Genomic DNA, 20795 nt, shown 5'->3' on the forward strand with positions numbered 1-20795 from the left:
TCATCCCTACAATTTGCTGCCCCCGGGCCTGCCTGTCTAATGTAATCCAAACCAACAGAAATTGTATATACACAAACACAAAGCCTTTCAGCACATGTAAGAAAAACTGTAGAAGGTAAGAACTTCGTTGATCAGTAACATATTTCAACATTTTTAATGAGCTGGATGAGCCTGAGACTCAGCAGCTGATTGCACTGCTCCGCCCACCCACTTTCAAAATGTCACACCTCCAAGGAGGAGGCCCATCCCCCACTTTGTTGACTCCCATTTTAGCACATGCATGCATGCACACACACACACACAGAGCTTCCTATATTCCCCAGTCTTTCGCCACAGAACCCTTTCTGGGAATATTTTGAAAAAAAATTGTTGCCTGGGCAAAAAAAAGGAAAACATGTCAAGTGCAAGCAGTGCAAGATGATGATGCAGGGCCCAGCTGCAAGAATCAAACAATGAAAACAGCTTATTGGGCGAAAATGATGTGGATAAAGATGTGCATATGGCTGAGTGGATCAGCTGTTTAGCAACAAATAAGTCACTTTACAATGCATCATTCTTCAAGGCTCTCCACCATTTAGCATAAGTATGATTTGACAAGTAACTTTCCAAGCTGTTTGCCATGTTGAATGTTGCTAGAGAAAAAGTTTGTAGTTAATTCTTATGGCTTGTTTAATTAGTTAACTAGGTTTAGAATCTGTCACCCATGTGTACAAAACAAAGTTGCAGTATAAATCTAGGAGTTGCCAGTGAGTGTAATTTTCTTATATAATAAATGCCTCTTATTTTGGATCATCGTGGCCAGAGTCTATAACGGTGATGCCATAAATCTATTCCCTAGTTCACTTCAGCAACTCAGCTATTCCAAGGGAATCCCATTCTGTACTTTTTATTCCTCAAGAAACACAAATGGCAACTGAATTCAGTGGGGCTTACTTCAAAATTAAGTGCACTCTAAGCAGTCAGTCTTCGCATTTTTGGTAATGATTTAAGTCAGTGATTTTCTTTGGTGATTTAAATCAAACTGCCCTGCTGTCAAGACCTACAGCCTGACATGTATCAGGTTGGGGCTCCCTCTCCAACTCTCCTAAAGCTACTCAGCACCGCTCTGTCCAAGGTGCTTCTCTTTCCCGGGAGCCAGTCCCGCATCCTCTCTTGTCAAGCCACTACTGCCCGCTGCTTTGCTGAACAGCTCCTTACAAGCAGGGCTGTCCCAGCAAGCCACCCATTGGCTCTCTATAAGCCTTTCCTGGTTGGCTGGGGCTCTGCACCAGCTCCCTCCAGCCTTCTTTAAAACCTAGCAGCCAGAGTGGTGCAACTGCCTCAAAACACAGTGATATAGCAAATGGTAGGAGAGGTCCTAGTACCTAAATGTAGGCTGCTAGTTAAGAGACTGAGGTCCTGGCTCTGCATGATAACACCTCATTAAAAATACATCCTGTCCTATTCTGGGCCAGCTAAGACAGCCAGACCTGCAGGAAGAGATGAGGGTTTTGGGAGGCGGGATATAGGTTATTAGGAAGTAAAGACTCTTTTGGAAAAGGAGTCACCTATACAGGAAAGATGGGCTCCACCCAAGCCACAATGAACCAGATAGCTGGCATGTAAAAATAAAAAGGTCAGAGCAATTTTTAAACTGAAGGACTGGGAGGAGGGAAGAGGGAGGGGAGAGAAGAGAAGTACAGAGGAGCAGAGGTTGAACAGAGTCCTCTATCCATCACAGCCCTGGGGCAGCCTGCACTTCAAAACTCCTCATCTCTGCTCCCCCACCATCACTTCACCTCCAGGCCCAAGCCCCACCCCACACTCTGAACCCTTCACCTCAGATTCCACCCCAAAACTCATACCCTAGCCAGAACCCACACTGCAACCCTCTGCCCCCTCCCACACTCTGAACCTCTTGCCCCGACCCCCACATCACCTCCCTATCAGTGCATATAATAAAATTCATTGTGCACATGCATAAGAAAAATTAGCAGGAATATTGGAGTCAACATTGGATTTAACCAAAGAGTTACAAAGGGATATCACTGAATTAGGTGACTGGCAACCAAATGGCAGATGAAACTCAGTGATGGTGTGCAAAGAAATGCATATGGAAAACATTATCCCAGCTAGACGTACAAAATTATGAGGTCTAAATTAGATATTACTACTTGTAATGCGATTGACATATGACCATTATATCGTATATACTGTTGTACAGAGTTTATTGTGTAACATATTAATGGACAGGCTCTGATTCACTAAGTATGTTTATCCTGTTTATATCCAGGAATTATCATTATATCTGAAGTTATAACTATTGGCCATATAGATTTTATGTATCTGAGTCACCACAGCCACGTAATGGCATGTGACTTGACCCGAAATCCTACGTTTTTTACCCGTATAGAGACTGATCTGTTTGGAACAATAAAATTCTATTCTATGAGAGTGGGTATTCAAAATGTCTAGAAACATCTCCATTTTATTTTCACATTTTCTCCTTCATTTTCTGGACTGGATTCTAAAAGGAAAGTTCTAGATAAAGATGATGAGCCCCCAGTCTGTTTGGATAATTTAGTTACTATACAACGGACATTAATGTGATTATTGTGTAAGATGCAGTTTATAGATTGACCTGGCTATTATGGATGTTATAAGTTAACTGGTAGGGGCTGGAGCAGCCCCCTGCCAGCCTCAGGCAGAGGGTTGGTCCAGCCTTGCAGTGCTGCTGCAGGTGGTGGACACTACTGCGCAGCTGGAGCAGCCCAGTTTCTCTCCCGCAAACCTCTACCCGATTGGTTAACTGCTGAATTTATAAAATCCTGGTTAATTGGTTAACCAGTATTTTACGTCCCCAATGGTTATATGGCTGATCTCTTGATATCAGGACCCGTTCTCGATTACATTAGTTTTCAGTAACCACTTATCATCAAGTCCACTGTCTGGTGAAGGAATGCTGAAGGGGACTGCATTTTTGATTCCTTGTCAATTTCTGTCTCACTATACCAGTTAACTTTTTTTTACTGTCTGGGTGTATCTAATTGTAGAATGACCACCAGTTTCAAGTGAGCCTCTTCTTTTCTCTGCTGTTTGTCCTGAATCCAGTATTCTCAACTGTGACCCACTCAGGCACGACACTCAAGAAAGATCTTGAACAGTTCTGTGGAAACAGCTGCTCAGTGTGCAGCTGCAGTCAAAAAAGCTAACAGAATGCTAGAACCCATTAAGAGGGAAAAATAATTAAGACAGAAAATACCATAAAGCCACTACACAAGTACATGCCCACACCTTGAATACTACATGAATTGCATTTTTTTTTTTAAAAAGGGATATACAGGTTGAACCATTCTGGTGGGGCACCCTTGGGACCTGACCAGTGCCAAATGCGAGAATCTGCTGGACTGCAGGAGGTTAATAATGTTTAGCAGCATTACAAATACTTCCAATGCTTGGAACACTCAAGAAATTTAGGGGTAAATTACTGCCAAAAAACAGCACAGAACACAGTGCCAGGACTAGTGGCCGTAAACAAACTATGGGACCGTGGGAAACCTGGCAACACCCACATAATTGGCCATTCAGCTAACTAAAATCACGCTGGGTTACAGATGTTGTCGGAAGAGAGAGTGCTAGACTAGACAAGTTCAACCTGTGTTGAAATTAGAAAAGATACAGAAAATGGCAACAAAAATGAATAGGGGTATCGTACAACTTAAATACAAAGGAGAGGTTAAAAAGAGACCGTGCTGGGAAAAGATAGGACAGAGGGATTATGAAAGAGCTCTGTCAAATCCTTGAATGACACAGAGAAAATGAATAAGGAAATGTTATTTACACCTTCACACAATGCAAAAACCAAAGTCACCAGATGATATTACTAGACAGCTGGAGTAACGTAAATATAAGGAATCACTTCCTCACAACCCACAACCTGTTGCCGGGCATGTCATGAAAGCCAAAAGTGTAATTGGATTAAAAAGAATTGGATAAATTCAGGGAGCATAGTCTCATGAAGAACAGGTTCACTGCTGCTAGCAGCGAAGATGATCAGGGATGCAACCTCAGGCTGGGGGTAGCCTTAAGCCAGTGGCTCCCCACCTGAGGTCAACAAAAAGAAATAAAAATGATAATAGAAAATAAGTTTTAAATAAATTGCAAAGTAACTATCAGTTATTATTTTTAAATTAAATATATTCTAAAGTTATTAATTGCTACCTGAAAAATCTATGTTGTGGTTTCTTTTTTCATTTAATGAAACGTACATACCTGCTAGAATTGGCTCTGATGGGGGGTCATAAATGTTTGGGAGGGTGACTGAGGTCCACACCAGTGAAAAGGGTGGGAACCACTGCCTTAAACCTCTGATTAACAGAAGCTTGCACTGGATGAATGGCTGCCCTGTTTTATTCATTCCCTCTGAGGCATTTGCTACCATATGTCTGACCTAGTATGGATCATTTTTATGTTAATGTCCTTAACAGTCCACTGCTTGCTGAAATCATGGAAGTCATACACTTAGTCAAAGTGCCTTCGTGGGTGATAACTGAGATTGCCAAATTCAAGAGAAACGCCTGAGAAATAGGGCAAACCCTAAAATGTTTTTCTTGCTGAGTATTTTATGGGAGAATAAAGTTCTATTTCACCAGACCAGTTAACAAGAAGTTAGAAAAGCCGTGTCCATAGGCACTCCAGTCTGAATGACAGCAATCAAACCAGTTCTCCGGGGACAAAAGGCTAGCAAATGGTCCATCACCCAGTTAAGAGGCCATTCTTTGGCAAGGAGCGAGTTGAGAGCAAAAATATACATATTAACAATGAAACACGATGGGACTCTCATCCACACAGACTTTCTGTCTCCCAGAACACCTGGAAAAAAGGCTTACAAAAAAAGAGAAGCAACTATAGGAAAGGCAAGTCTGACTCATTTTCTAGAGCTGTGCCCAGTTTTTAAAAGCTGTATTACATCTGTAGCGCATTACCGCTAGGCTAACGCTAACTTGTTAAATTACCCAAACTTTAATATAATTCACGTATTTATTTTCTTTGACGGCAAAAGCATATTTGCTAAAGCATGCCCTGGAAAACCTGACGCTCATCACGCTTTGCAAAACAGATCACGCCTGGGTCACAACTAATGGCGAGACGTTCGAGGCTTAAACGCCCGACAAAGTATTTAAAGATAAGCGCTTTTGTTAAGGGGTCCCCGAGCCGCAACTACCTGACCATTACACCCCTTGTCATGCTTCCCAGCGCTGAGCGCAGAGGCTCACACCCCAGCCCCGCTCACCTGCATCTCACAACCACCTGGATATTCTTGCCCTTCTCGTCTTTCTTAGCGCCGCCCTGGGAGCTCACGGCCGCCATGGCGAAGGGGCGCGGGCAGCCTGCAGAGGGGAGGGGAGGGGAGGGAAGGGAAGCGGTGAGTGCAGACCCAGCTGCCCGGTCCTCGAGCGCTGAGCCCTGTCCCAACAGCATAGCCCCTGCGGCAAGGCGCCCAGCGGCGCTTAGCCCCGCTCACAACCCCAGCCCCCGCCGGCCCCGCACAGGGAGCGTCGCCCAGCGGAGGAGCCCCCTAGGAAAGTGGGGATCGGCCAGCAGGGGTCCCGCAGCGATTTGCCCGCAGATCGTCCCGCCGCCCGGGCTCACCGTCGCCAGCCACCGAGCCGCTCCCCGTCGCTACGCGCCTAGTCACGGGCGCCCCCTTCCCTCGACAACTTTGAACCGCGCGCCAGCACCGCTGCGACCAATCAACGGACAGCCGCAGGGCAGCATGGGATTTATTTTAAATTTCAGGGACTCGGGAGCAGGGTTGTCGATCGGCTGACGTCACAGGCGTGGACGGCCGTGAGCGATCGGGGGGCCGAACCACTTCGCTTCCGTCCCAGGGATGCTGGGAGCGGTGAGCCCACCCCCCTCCCAAAATCCCCGACGCATTGCATGCTGGGAGTGGTAGTGTCAGGCTGCAAGTAGCTACGTAGTTCCGGGGGCCGCTTTCCGTTGAGTGGTGAACAGTGAATTTATATCCCTCGGCTGTCCGGGCGGGTACTGTAATATTGCGTGTTGGAGGCTGCCGTATCACGGCCTACGCGGGGCGTTGTAGAATTGCTGTCAGCTTGCCCAGAGAGGGTTGAGGATATTGCACCAGTATTCTGCTGCTATAAAGGTATTAGAGGCACAGGAAGCCCTGCACGGTAACCCTCTGAGGCCGTTTCTTCTTGTTTGTCTTTCTGTACGACTAGAGCAATTAACAGACGCTCCTGTCATCCGGCGTCTCTCCCCTCCCCTTGCTGTACTGCAGGAATGAGAATAAGGAGGGTTTTTGCCTTTTGGTAATGTTGGTTTTAGATCTATAAACTCTACGGTACAGCGTCTAGTTTCAACACAGTAGTAGGAGCAACTTTTTTTTTGTCACGGAATCAGTCACTTTGCTAACTTGCATTCAGATAGCAGTTGCATTACTAAAAATAGTACCTGTGGAATAAAATCCTAAATAAACTAGAAATGCACAATGAGGAGTGTTGCTAAAATCTTGAAGAGCTGGTGCAACGGGCAGTGGAGGTGCAGTCCCAGGATCAGAACCCTTTACCTGACCACTGCCAAGAAAGAATGGATTTGAAGTTTCCAAAGATATATTTTAATTGCCAAATGACATGAAACAGCCTCAGCACTTCCTGCTATCACTCCTCTCAAGAGTTGAAACAATGTCTGCAAGAGCAAAAAGGGCTATGTCTACACTACAACAGTCCTTCGAAAGAAGTTCTTTTGGAAGATCTCCTCCAAAAAAACTTATTTCAAAAGATCACGAGCACACACAAAAAGCAGATCAAAAATTGATCGTCTCTTTCAATAGGGAGAGGCCATCCCCTGACCACTTTTTTGAAATAATGGGCCAGGAAACACAGCAGATTGAAAAATCTGGTGTCATGGAGGACTGCTCTTTCTAAAGGAGGGCCCTGGGGATGTCTACATGTGTTTTTTTTCTGGAAGAATCTTTCCAAAAAAGGTGTGCTTCCTCATCCAGGAGCAGAAGAGGGCTGCCAGAAAAAGTGCCACGTTCTTCTGATTTAATATTGAAAAAATGCATTTTGTGTGTAGACATTTGTATCCTGAAATAGCAACCCCACGGTTTTTCTCCATGCTCAAAATAATGTGTCCATTTCAAGTGTGGTATTCCGTTTCCCTTACCCCTTGTCATGAGAGGGGTAGTGGAAACCTCAAAATAGTTGCTTATTTTGAACTTTGGTGGAGTTTGAATGGCACCAAGTTCAAAATAAGTTAACTGGAAATAATTTACTCAAATTGCCTAAATTATTTCGAGTTAGGGCAACAGTCCAGAGACGTAGCCTGAGTGCTCCATCCCCTTGTGCAGGTCCAGCATCTGACCATGGTTCATGGCTGCCCTTGCCTGTTTCCTGAGGGAAAAGGGTGGAGGCTGGGTCAGGGGGCAGTTCCTGACCACCTCTGCCTGTCCCCAGGTTGGGAGGCCAGGTCAGGCCATAGCTCCCAGCTCCCCACCTGTCCCGGGGCCTTGGGTGGGGGGAAGATGAAGCTGCGGCTCCTGGCCCCTTGGTGTCTCCCTTGGGGGGACATGAAGGGGGTGCTGGATCAGCCTCGGGGTGTGGGGGAGTTTGGGCTGTGGCTCCCAGCTCTACCTACCTGCCTGCCTGGGGTGGGACGGGTCTTGTCCCAGCCTGAGCTCCTGGGAGTCATGGGGGAGCTGGGCTGTGGTGCTGGGCCTAGCCCCAATCTGAGCTTGGAGGGGAGGCCCTTCACTCAAGGGTGCGGGGTGCAGACTGTGGTACTGGGCCCAGGCCCAGGGTGAGCTGGCAGGCTTCGGGCCAGAGCTAGCTGTGTGATATACCCGGCCACAGTTTAAAGTTGGGGGGGAAGTTCCTGGCCTAGCATGAGAGAGGCAATAGTCCCCGGGGGTGGGGTCAATGTGTGGCATAGGCTTGGCCAAGGTTCCTGGCCCAGGAGTCTAGAGGGGGTGGATGGTCCTGGGGCAGGGAGGTGTCAGTGTGGTGTGGAGTGCTGTGGCTATGGGTGAGGGGCATTTATCAGTCCCATAGCCAGCAGGGTGGAGAGCCTTGTCTTAACATGGACAATGTTTCTGCTGTGGCTACCCCCAGTGGTCATGCTGAAGAATCACTGTTTTCTGTGGTTGCTGCCTCTAGTGGTGAGTCTGATGTATGTCATCCCACCTCTTGATGCTCTTTTCTTTTCATGATCTGGAAAACGGTGGGATTTTGGTTACTTTCCTTTCTCCAAGAACAACCATCCGCTGACCTTGGTTTAAGTCAGGGTAAGAGGAAGTTGCATACCAAATTTCATGGTTGTAGCTCTTACAGTTTAAGAGAAATTTGTGAACACTTGTGGGCTGGCAACTAACTTACAGGCTAAAACCAATACCTAAAACTCATCTGGAAAGCCAAAAGAGAGCCAGAGTGGATTTTGGTTACTTTCCTCTTTCCAGGAACAACCAAACCTCTTGCCACCTGGGGGAAGTCTCCCTCCGAGGCTAGGATATTCAAGGGCTGGCAGCTGCCCAGGGAGAATCTCCAGCAGCTGAGATATTGGGGGATTGCAGCCGCCCAGGGGAAGTCTCTCTTGATGGCTAATATTCTGTGGCTGGCTTCGGAGCAACAAGCATCCAGAGGCAAGTGCTGGGACGAGACTTTTTCTCCAATGGATCATTGTTAAAAGATTTAAACTGTACTCAGTCCCATGTGGCAGCCATTTCTCAGGTGTAGGTTTGATGATGAAGCTATGAAAGTTTAACTTCATAATGAGGATAACTCTGCTACATGGAGCAGAAACATGATTGTTAAAAAGCTGAAAAGAGGAAACTACAGGTTAAGCAGCTCTGATCCAGCACTTTTGGGACATGACCAGTCCCAGACCAGGGAACTTGCCAGACTTGGGGAGGTCAATGCCAATCTCTCTGCTGTCGCTGCCTGCAAGGCTCTGTTCTGACAGCAGCAGGGAGCTGTCATAGATGGCACTGGGATGTGGGTGCTCAGTAGAAAAGGCGTGTTGGCTGTGGGTCCTTGCAACTGGGGGCCAGAAGTGAAACCATGAGGCCAGTGGTGGAAGCCAGCAGCTGGTGGACTGTGCTCCTGGCCCCTGCCACTGGCCTGGCAGCCCCTGCTCCACTCCTGGCCTCAGCTGCGGGGCTCTGCAATCACCCTGCTTCTTCCTCTAAGTGTCCCCTGTCTCTACTTCTTGCCCTCCCTCCCTGATACTGCCATAGATCAGCTATTTGCAGCATTACAGAAATTGAAACCATGGGTGAGAAGTTGCTGAGTGCAGGGCCCCTGCTTTTTTCCCCATGAGTGCTCCAACCCTGGAGCAGCCATGGGTACCAGACCATGTTGCCAGATGACAGAAATCTGGGTTATAGAAGTTCAACCTCTAAACACTCTCAATATCAAATTATATCAAATGATTCTCGTCTACTATTCTGGATACCTTTGTTATTATTAAAAATGTGATCAATATAAAATCAGGAGCAATGTCTGAGGGGGAAATTCCAGCAAAATTCCTCTCCTCATACATCTTAGGGCGTAGGGCTGTTCCCATTAAAACTCCTGTGCATCACAAAAAATGGTGCTCCCACCTTCTTCAGATTCCTGGTTGAAAGATGTCTCTGAAGTTGCAGTGTGCCCTAGACATCTACAGTTCCGAATTATTTCAGACCCAGTGTGGAATCATTTAAAAAATGAATGCCTTTTTATAGAGAATGGTGTACTACCATCTGTCTGTGAACTGAGGGAGATTCTCACTTTATTACCTTGTTTGACTGTAACTACAGCAATATGACACTGGAGTGATCCCTTATGGAGGTAGTTTTCAAGTAACGTACAGGCTAAAGCCAATACTTGAAATTCATCTGAAAAGCCAAGAGAGCCAGAGTAGAACACAGAGGTCACATGATCCCATGTGATGCTTTCTCTTACCTTGGGAATCACTTCAAGTTTCAGGGTTAAAGTGTCGTTCAGTAATAAAGCACATTAGAGCAATTTAACCTTCAGGTGACAAGGGCATGAATCAAATTCTTACCAGGTTCATAGGCAAAAGGAATGTTAGCAGTTTTCTGGCTGAGAGAGACAGAGACAGAGACAGAGAGAGATAGATGCTGGCTCCCGAGTGTCTTGAGCCACTGATGGGGACTTCCCCTGGGTGGCTGTCACCCACAACTATCTCAGCCACCAGAGACTTTCCCCAGGCAGCTGCCAGCCCCTGAATATCTTAGCCCCCAAGGGAGACATCTCCAATGTGGCTGCAAGACCCCCGGAACATCTCAGCTGCTGGAGATTTTCCCTGTGCAGCTGCCAGCACCCAAATATCTCAGCTGCTGAGGGAGACTCCCTCCAGGCAGCTGCAAGGTCCCCAAAAAGTTGCCAGCCCCTGAGTACCTTTACCTGCTGAGGGAGACTTCCCCAGGCAGCTCCAGGACCCTCACCACATGCCAGCTGCCTGGCAGCATGTTCAGCACGTCCTTTTATTGGTTAGGACTCAAGCCGCATGATGTGGCTGTGTGCGGGAAAGTTCCAGACTGCGTGGCACCTCTGGGGGAGGGCAGAGAAGAGATGTGGGGGTCAGGACAAAAAGTAAATGGCTGAAAAGAAGTTTCTCATCCTATCATACCTATCATACAAGCACAATCTCCACCCACAGCCTAGCTGCCACATGGTGCAGGAGGCAGCAGCCAGCACCAGGCAGCGCAGGAAAAAAAGACCACTAGCAGGGGTATACACAGAACCCCAGACCCCACAGCCATGCTAGTAGCAAAGAAAGAAAGATTTTTCAGTCTCTCATGCAAGCATGTCCCTACAGTCATGAGCTTCCAGGTGCTGAACTGAAATGGTCTTCCTGTTGCCTAATTCCAGCGCACCTGAGAGCAGTGGAGAACTGTGGGGCATTGAGGAGCACGTACAGGATATGTGTGGAGGCTAATTAATTTGATTTAAAGACATGGTGCTTCCTCACTACCCTTCATTCAGAATTTTAGATTTGACCTGAACGCTACACCCATCAGGTTACAACAATTTTATGTTATCGATATTATATTGATTTTAGTGCTCCATAAATCGAGCTAATGGAGTTTACAGTGAAGATAGGAACTTGCAAAAATTGGGCTAAATGCCTTAAAATTGATAGTATCTTGTAGTGTAGACATAGCCAGAGAGAGACCAGCAAGAACATACAGTGACATCTAGTGATGACAAGACACAGCTGACTAGCTAATCTTAATGATTTTTTGCTTCAAGCTTCAAATCTGAGTTATTGTCTGTTGGAAATCGATCCTTTCATGGAATGAAGCCTGACCTTCAGATGAGGCTACAGTGAACTGCTACAACTATACCTAGAGCTACAAAAAGACCTTCGTAAGAAGATGAGTCAGCCCACACTTCATGCTTTCTTCAGAAAGTTAGAGAAAGGCACTTCACAAGAACTCTCCCCTCAGCCATCAGGCAGTGGCCTTCAAAAAGTGTCTCAAGTTGCTGTTATGTCAGCACAAGCCTGGCTTAACAGTGGCATCCATCATTTATGAAGGACACCACCTCATGATCAAAGGTACATGTACTCTACATAAAATTTGATTTATTACTCCATGTAGTATTTAAGATGTGTAAAATATAATTTACATTCACTTTATTTAGTGTGTTTCTAGTATATTTTTAGAGGATGTAAAAATGTTTTTAATGGTTTTCATACATTTCCTCTTGACTGTGGTTTCCCTAATCCTATTTTTCCTATAAAGTCTTAAATTCCTCTGCCACAAATTCCCTTACCCTGGGGTATTTCAAGAATGTAACCCTTGCAGGTGGGGAGGAATTGCTGTATGCTGTAGTTTCTCCACTAGGCACATAAAGGCCCAGGCACTCCATACGGTTATAAAAATATCCAAACAGCTGAGTTATGCAGTTAGTTAAAAGCTGCTGCAAAGTCTATTAAAATGCTATTAACTTTTTTTTGTCATTCTAGTAATTTTTCAGTAAAACTCTGCAAAGCATATACAGCATGTATTATAGATAGACCTGTGTGGAAACCACACTGGTTATCTCTAATTTTGAGGTTGAGACAATATTCCTATTGATTCTCTATCTAGTATGACTGTAAATGCCTTCTCCTAGGAGCCAGAGCAGCGTTATTCCACTTTATTTTAGCATACTGATCACTCTCCTTTTCTGAAAAAGGGAGGCTATGGCCTCTTTTCCAATCTTCTGTAACGTGACATGCTTCCCAAACTTTTAAGGCAACTCAATGAAACTGTGAAATAAATCCACACCTCCCCTCTTTTAGAGTTCTGATGTAATATGGTCAAGAGTAGGTGCTTTATCATTTCATAACTGTTTGACTGCAAGCATCACTTCCTCTATTGTCATCAGCCTTTTTCCTGTTTTTTTTTGTTTAAATTGTAGTTCACAGAACCATTCATGACAACTGTTGTTGATTAATTCCTTGCACTATTTTCCATGTTTGTCTTTAATTGGTAGATGCCACAAGAATGGACCTAATAGGAATGCCACCTAATAGGTCCTTCATAATCTCAAATACATCTCAAGTGACGTCTCTAGGAAGTTTCCTTGATGCACTCACTGCACCATATTATTCCACCATTGATTATGATCATTCTGACAGGCTCTCTTGACTGCTCATTCATTGCTTTCTCTGCTGTCCATTTCCTCCTCTCCTCAATAACTCTGAGTGCAACTATCCTGCTCTTCAAATCCCCCATTTTCTTTCTCACAGTGTGAGGATATCATCTGTAACCTTGTTGCTGTTGCATTCTCCTGAGTCTAACTTGTTCTCTAGCAATCTCTGTGGTAGAATTAAAATTAAATAAATAAATAAATAAATAAAGTCCATTCTTCCTTCACAATAGACAGCTAGTCACCCAATAAATACCTTGTAACAATTAGTACAGGGGTGGCCAACCCATGGCTTTTGAGCTGCGTGTGGCTGTTTGAGCCTTTGTATGCAGCTCCTCCTCAGAACTGCATGCTGGGACTGCTGCCCACCTGCTCCATGCACGTGCCCCTGCTTGGTGGGAGAAGCACATGGCAGCAGCGGCAGCTCCAGTGGTGGCTAGGGCAAGCCACTGGCATGGAATTAGAGTGTGAGAGGGTGGAGATGCCTGACTTTTCGGGAGGGGAAAGGCATTCATTTAGAGCCAGGAGGGCTGGGTGTGCATGGCTCTGGTGAAGTGGGAGGGCATTGAGCCATGTATTATACCTCTGTATATCTATATAAGATAGAAATATATACTACATGGCTATTTGCACCCTATCCACCCTTATTTTGGCTCTTCATCTCTAACTAGTTGGCCACCTCTAGATTAGCAGTTGGTCCATCACAAAATTTATCAAACACTGAAGTATCTCCATGCAATACCCTTCTCTGCAATGTCACTGTTGTTATTAAAAGTAAATAATCAGACTCCAGAGTAAGATCAGCACTCCTAAACACACTTATGTCCTAAATAACTTTAATCACAGGTTTCTGAACTAGACTCTGATCCAAGGGTGCATTGTTGCCAGAAGGATATAAAATGTATACTTGTGGCAATTCTTATGTTGAAATCAGGTAATTGTTAAAAAAATAGTTCATGTGTGGCAACAAATTCTAATGGACACATACCATTATCTGATCACTCTTCTAGTAAACTACGCTGTTCCAATACCAGTTCAAATCTAGTTCTATCATGGCCAGTGTTTGTGTTCATATCTCCTAAGATGACAATACGAAGTTGGGGTGATGTACTAGATACAATGTCATCTAACATTTCATTAAAAAAATCCCCTTTTCAAGAGCAGATCTTGCATCATGTGGAATATATACAATAACAACTATTGAACAGCCTATCTTCAGACAGAAAATGGCAGCAATCAGTTATGGAGAACAAACTTGCCAAGCCAGCAGTGTAGGTGGGGACAGAATAAAAACAACGTGCCTATCAGATGTATCATAAACAAGTAACAATTGAAAGGTCTGGCCACTGTGAGTCACAGCTGTGCTCTTGGTGTTCGAATTCCATGTTTCCTGTATGACACATATATCAACATTAAACTTTTCCCATTCTTACACCATGCGAGTTGTTTTTCTGATGGACTCGTAATGATCAAACATTCCATGATCCTATCCTCTGATACTGATGTTACCGCAGAAGAGGACATATCCTTTGTACAACAGGTGCTTTCCTCAATATCTGATTATGGAAAAGCCGCTATCACGTGGTCCGAATCCTCTGCAAGTAGTAGATGTAGATGAATCCCAATGCTTGGTTCCATTGTAAACAGCAGGTGAAACTGATGAAGTTTTATGTCCTTTTCTTCCATGTGTCAGATGTGAGAATGTTTTATGGGGTTGGCTTGCCAGCCTATCATCCAATCCTTGTACTTTATCTGGGGTAGGAACAAGTAATCTAATGGTGGTTCATCCTTCCCTACACTAGCAGATGAAGTTAAAGACTAATGTGTGACACCATAAACTGCCTTGTGTTAAATATCTTGAACGAGTTTTTCTCTTGTACAGTTAATCCCCAGTTATCCCACGTAATTGGGATATCCAAAAATGTCATAGTGGGGGTGGGGTCCTGGGATGGAAGGCGGGGGGTGCTCCTTGGGTCCCTTTTGAAATGATGGTGGTTGGCTTCCTCGCGGAAGCTGTGGTATGCTGCCTGCCACACAGCAGCTCCCTGCGGCTGGCCGTCCTCACTGGTCTTGGGGAGCTGAGACCCAGGGAGCCGCTGGGAGAAGAGCCCCAGTCATCCCAGGAGGACAGCCCTGGCTGATCTTGGAGCCTGAGCTGCCACCAGCCCCAGGCTGGCTCCCTGGAGCCTGCTCTCGGACAGTCAGCTGCTGTTGGCTCTGGGGCACAGAGCTGCCACCTGTCCCGGGGCGGGGAACCCTGGCTGGCGTGGGGCAGGCTGCTGGCTGCTCCTGGCCAGCTACCTAGAGCGGGCAACCGGCAGTGGCTCTCAGGTGCGGAGCCCCAGCAGGCCACCAGCTGCCCCAGCACCATCTCCCCTGGCCAGCTTCCTGGGTGGGCAGCCTGTGCTGCCCTGAGTGGATGGCCACTCCTGGCTTGGGCAAGGAGCCACTGCTGGCCCCTGTGGGGCTGCCAGCTGCCCAGGGCATGCTGCCGGCTGCACAATGCTGGGGGACATTATGCAACCCCCCAGTTATCAAACATTCTATTTCATCCCACGCTGTCTCAGGCGGTGTCAGATAAAACAGTGTTTTGGTTAACACGGATAATATGGTTTGCCTGTAAAAACAGTCTTGCAGTGGGGAAGGAGGACTGGCTCTATGGAGTCCACTTCTACTGCACTGCTGTGAGGTTAGTTGTTGAGGGGCATAAAAAGTGTTTTGCTAGTCCACAATTTGGTACTACACACAGATATTTTTAATGAATTTTGTCTGTTTTAATATTTTCTTTGAGGTTTACAGAAATAAGAGAGACAAGGACATATGAAACTCAAAAGAAACCAAATTTACAGAACTTCAAAGACAAATTTTTGATCCAAAACATATTAATGTAGAACTTTATAAGTCTCATGTACCCTTAGAGAAATTTAGCAAAATATTTCTAGTGCTAACACTGGGTCAGCAGCCTTTAACAGGAATTGAGATTGTTCAGCAACTTTCAAAGTTGGATCTTGATCTTCTAAAGAGTTGTACATTCTGGCCCTGTTCCAGCAATGCTATGAAGCATGCACAGTCCTACTTAAGTCAATGTGAACGCACATCCCATTTTTGAAAACACATGATTTTATCGCTTTTTCAAATTTGTACCCATGGGTTGTCTTCACTGAGAACGAGATACACTGGAAATTTGACATTTTAAAATTGAAACAACTGTGATTTATCAATGCACAAGAACTCTGCTTTTACTCTGCTTTTTAAAGGTGAAAAATTAGGTTTTCCCATACTTTCAATATGAAAATGGCTCAATGGGTTTTACCTAAAAATTTCCACCCCAAAAGGAGAACCAGATAAAGTTGGAGGTTGCTACAGGTTGAACCTCTCTAATCCAGAAATCTCTTGTCCGACAATGTCCAAAATCCAGCATGATTTTTAGTTAGCCAGATAACCACTTATAATGGGCATGGCCAAGTTTCCCATGGTCCCATAAAGCTTGTTTACAGCCACCAGTCGTGGCTCTCAGTGTTCCACTGTTACTTAGCTGTAATTTACCCCTAAATGTCTTCTGAGAGCCCAGTAAGCAGTGGAAAGTGTTGGTAATGCTGCTAGATATTACTGACTTTCTGTAGTCACACAAATTCTCTCCTCCGGCACTGCTCAGGTCCCCAAAAGTGCCAGATTAGATAGGTTCAACCTGCAGGAGACTCCCCCCACCCCGCCTTTCAGGAAGTTATGAGCAAAAAAGAGGGAGAGAAAAGAGATGTTATATAGGAATCCCTCTTATATAGCTTTCACTACTCCAAAAACTATACAAGATTTTATAAAAAAGACCATGAATCTGAGACAGGACGGACCGGCTGCCCCAAAACTCCTAGGACACTGGAAAAAGCAGACTCCGTAAGGGGAGCTGGTTGTGTTTAAGGGCTCTCCCTAGGGGAGCCGAAGATAATTGCCATCAGTTTCATTAGGGCATTTGACATCAGTTCCACTGAGCGTTATGGCAGCTCATGAAATACAGTTCCGAATAGACGTTTGCTGACTTTTGCCGGCAAGACATCTGTGGGCTAGCAGGCACAGGATAGGAAGGGGGAGGCACTGAACGGGTGGGAAAGGGAGTATCGCACCCGCAGTATGGGTGAGCCGTGCCACGCAGGGAAGGTGAGCACACGTGTCGGGCGGCCGGCGAGTGCCGCACACCCAGCGATAGTGACATACACACCGCGAACTTGCGAATCCGCCGCGCTCCTAGCGCCTTGCACACACACACACACACACACACACACACACAGAGTCACATGCCCGGCGCGTGCCAGAGCCCGACTGCTGCGCCGCACACAGCGTGAGTGCCCGTGCCCGGACTCCGCGCTGCAACAGCGCTCGCTTCCCGGAGAGGGCAGCCCCCGGCAGCAGTGAGGACTTCCCTCGGCTCTTCCTGCGACAGGCCCCAGCCCGGCCTCTCTCCTCCGCAGTAGCGGAACCCCGACAACGTCAGGTAGGTCGCTGGAGCACAGCCTTGCTAGGCCCGGCTGGGCCTGGCGGCTCCGCTGGGAGGAGGGCCGGCTGCGGCGGGATTGGCCGGCGAACGGGCGGGAAGATGGCGCCTCCGCCAGCCAGAGGGCCGAGGAGCAGCTTCCCCTGAAAGGGGCGGGCAGAGGGAAGGAAGGAGGCAAGCGGAGGTCGGGCTCTGGCAGCGGCGCCGGGATATGCGACGGCAGCTGCTGCCTCTGCTTGGTAGGACTCTGACCTCCTTGGTGAGCCGCGGTGTCTGCCGGCCTCTTCCTTTGCAGCAGCGGCCCCGTCTGCCCGGGTACGGTGTGTCGGGCGTGGAGCTATGGAGGGCAGCGGGCCGGTCCCCTCGCCCTCCGCTGGGGGCGGGTTGTGGGCCCTCGCCTGTGGTGTAAGAGGCTCCGAGGTGATGTGTCGGTGCCCGCCGTAGCTGAGCATGGGAGCGCGTCAATCGGCATTAACGTGCTAGCCTGCTACTCCGGGGGGGGCGGCGCAGGGGGATGGGCATCTTCCAGAGGGAGGATGGGGGCAACCTCATGTCCGCCGTGTGCCTGCGGCGCGATTTGTCCTGCTGCGGTGGGAGAGGAGGGAGCGGAAGGCCCTGAGGGCACATCGCTCCCTTGGTTGTGGGAGAGCTGGAAAGGGGCAGCTGACCGGCTAAGTGTGCGAGCACATCGCCTGTCTGCTCGTATCTTGTATGTAGTCGCTGCTGGGGGACACATGGGTGCTGTAAGGAAGCTGGTAACGTACCTTGTGTCGTTGAACTCTTCCCGAAGGCCTAAGTACTCCACCAGGCCAGAGTGTAAATCATATGTAAGCAGATTTATTGCCTCTGATTATTTTAGTGTACGTAAATCAACGTTTAGAAAACACGATATTCTGTAGGGGTGGAGTCTTAGTGCTTGTACTAAGAACTGTACTCTTAGGTTAAAAATTAGGATTCATGGCACACTGTGAACCATTGTGGTGTAACATTGCCTTCCCCAATTAATTTTGTCAAATTAATATTTAATATTTCACAACTTGTTACATCAATCTGCAAAATAAACAGGGTGTATGTTTCAACAGAAACTAGTTTTTCAGTTGTCAATGTTAGTATTTATGGGATGGTTGATGGGAGGAGCTTCTTCACTATATAATAAGATAATTGTTGGTCGGGATGGCATGGAATTAATTTTAATCTATGTGAATTTCGTAGTTTAGATGACAAACTTCCAACACCTTTATTAAGAGGAAAGACAGGGGAGTTTACCAACCTGGAAAACAGACTTTGCCTAAAGCTGCAGTCAATATGTCAAAATGTGATAGCTGTCAATATGTCAAAATTTAGATGTGAAATTATTATTCATACGTATTTATATAGCATATAGAGTACTTTATAAAGCATGGAAAAGGATATTCTTGTTCCACAGAAGCGCTTACAGTTGAACACAAATGGAAAAAAAATTGGAACAGCTGTTCAAGTGCAACTGTACAAAATATTCATAGAGGAAAGAAAGGGAGAGAGTGCATTTAGGTAGTGAGACATGGAAGATTGTTTCAAGAGAAGGTGTGTAGACCCAGAGTGGGGGGAGCAGGGGGAAATGAAAACAGATGCAATCTGAAGCAAGGTTGCGCAAGTGAAGGAAAGGAGTTTGAACTTGATATATGGTACAAAACAGGAAGCCAATGGCTATTTAGGGCATAAGATTCTTGGCAGGTCTTTAAAAATCCACTTGCCCACAATGAGTGAGAAACACTTCTGGGCAAGTATCATCAATTTATACAGAATATAAAATTGGAGTGGAAAAAAATGTGATAATCTATCAAATATAAGGTAGTTCATTGCTTTTCTGAGGTTTTAATAGATAATGACAGTACTATTCTGCTGTTAATTCATTTGCTAACCTACTATAGAGTGAAAACTTACCAGAATCTTTTTACTTTTTCTGTTGGGAACAGAGTGGACAAAAATTGATTATTTTTAAAACAAAAAACCCCCCAGATTTTTTAAAAATGTAATTGAATTTATTTTATTTAAAATAGTCAATACAAACTATTCTTCTCATTTAAAAATAACAGTTACAATTATGTCTCATCACAAATATGCTACACATACACACACTTAGGCTGTGTCTACACGTGCCCCAAACTTCGAAATGGCCGTTTACTAATGAAGCGCTGAAATGCATATTCACTGCTTCATTAGCATGCGGGCGGCAGCCGCGCTTCGAAATTGATGCTCCTTGCCGCCGCGCGGCGCATCCAGACGGGGCTCCTTTTCGAAAGAACGCCGCCTACTTCGAAGTCCCCTTATTCCAATGAGCTCATGGGAATAAGGGGACTTCGAAGTAGGCGGCATCCTTTCGAAAGGGAGCCCCGTCTGGACGCGCCGCGCGGCGGCAAGGAGCGTCAATTTCGAAGTGTGGCTGCTGCCCGCATGCTAATGAAGCGCTGAATATGCATTTCAGCGCTTCATTGGTAAACTTCGAAATGGCCATTTGCATGGCCATTTCGAAGTTTGGGGCACGTGTAGACATAGCCTTAGTCTCATTAAAATGAATTAATGGTTCTAATTTGTCCAGCCTACCTACTGGCTCTTGGTTCTCGAAAGTTCTGGGCTTTCAATTTCTGTTCCTCAGCAGACTAAAAAGTAAACATGTGCAAAGAAAGACACAAGCTGGATAGGATTGTTTTTGTTCTGTGCTTATGTGGTGATGGACCTTGGCCAAGCATGGCAGAGGAGTTAGTTAAGACATTATCTTAAAGACAGAGACAGTATATAGGAAAGGATGGCAGGAGTTAGTTAAGACATTTGTCTTTAAAGACAAAGAAAAAATATATAGGAAAAGAAGGAGGCAGCATAGAAAGGGACAGTGAAGTTGACTGGAAGGAAAAAAGGGAAGATATTATTCAGAACACACCGTTTCCTATGTTCCCCCCCACTTTTACCACAACTCCCCTGCCCAAAAAAAAAAAAAAACCAACACCCCAACTACAACAAAAATGTTATGGCTTCTGAGTGTAAGACCGACCCCATCTGGGAACATTTTGAAGAAATTCATTCCCTGGGGAAAAAAAGGAAAACATGTCAATTGTAAGCAGTACAAGAAGATGACGCAGGGCCTAGTTACAAGAATGACACATCGTAAGGAAAGTTGCTTGTTGGGATAAAGTGATGCTGATATGGCTGAGTGGATCAAGTGGCTAGTAACTTAAATAATTCACTTTAGAATGCATCATTCTTCAAGCCTCTCTATGCCTTTTAGTGTAAGACTGTGTCTACACTAGATGTACAGGTCAATGCCAATATGCAATTTTAGCTGTAATAGATAACGTAGCTAAAATTAACATACCAGCTGTCAACTTCGATGTCTATCTACATGGAGGAAAGTCAATGGGAGCATTTCTCCTGTCAACCTTCCTTATTCCTTGCTTCTTGCGTGGAGTTCTGGGGTTGACTTTGACCCTGACGCAAAAAAAGAAACCCCGGAAGATCAACCCTGAGTGGGTCAATCTTCCATGGCAGTGTGGCTTTAGGCTTAGTGTGATTTGGCAAGTAAATTCCCAAACTGTTTTCTGTGTTGGATGTTGCTGGAAAAAAAATTAGCTTAGCTAGTCCTTGTGACTTGTTCAATTAGTTAAGTAGGCTTAGAATCTGTGGCTGAAGTATAC

At 45.9% G+C, this 20795-nt stretch overlaps 2 protein-coding genes across 5 annotated transcripts in view; one reads left to right on the top strand and one right to left on the bottom strand.

Annotated features, from left to right (window-relative positions):
* Positions 1–5706, bottom strand: part of KIF11 (kinesin family member 11) — a 31833-nt gene extending 26127 nt beyond the window's left edge. Inside the window, exons 1-2 of the mRNA XM_074999558.1 lie at positions 5632–5706; positions 5273–5369 (exon numbers count right to left, since the gene is read on the bottom strand). Of these exons, the coding sequence (XP_074855659.1) occupies positions 5273–5349 (77 nt within the window). The 5' untranslated portion in view covers positions 5350–5369; positions 5632–5706. The remainder of the gene's footprint in view (positions 1–5272; positions 5370–5631) is intronic.
* Positions 5707–15425: 9719 nt separating this feature from the next.
* The window catches only part of IDE (insulin degrading enzyme), a 116490-nt gene continuing 111120 nt past the window's right edge, over positions 15426–20795 (top strand). The window contains exon 1 of one of the 4 annotated variants that reach the window (XM_075000397.1): positions 15426–17127. Coding sequence is in view for 2 of the 4 variants with exons in the window: in XM_075000396.1 (XP_074856497.1) it covers positions 17339–17442 (104 nt within the window). In the remaining 2 variants the exon portion in view is untranslated. Of the gene's footprint in view, positions 17128–17152; positions 17443–20795 lie in introns of those variants that run through there. The other 3 variants (XM_075000396.1, XM_075000395.1, XM_075000398.1) reach the window with 3 other exon arrangements.

Source organism: Carettochelys insculpta, chromosome 7 (assembly GCF_033958435.1).
Source record: "Carettochelys insculpta isolate YL-2023 chromosome 7, ASM3395843v1, whole genome shotgun sequence".
In the NCBI taxonomy this organism is placed as follows: domain Eukaryota; kingdom Metazoa; phylum Chordata; order Testudines; family Carettochelyidae; genus Carettochelys; species Carettochelys insculpta.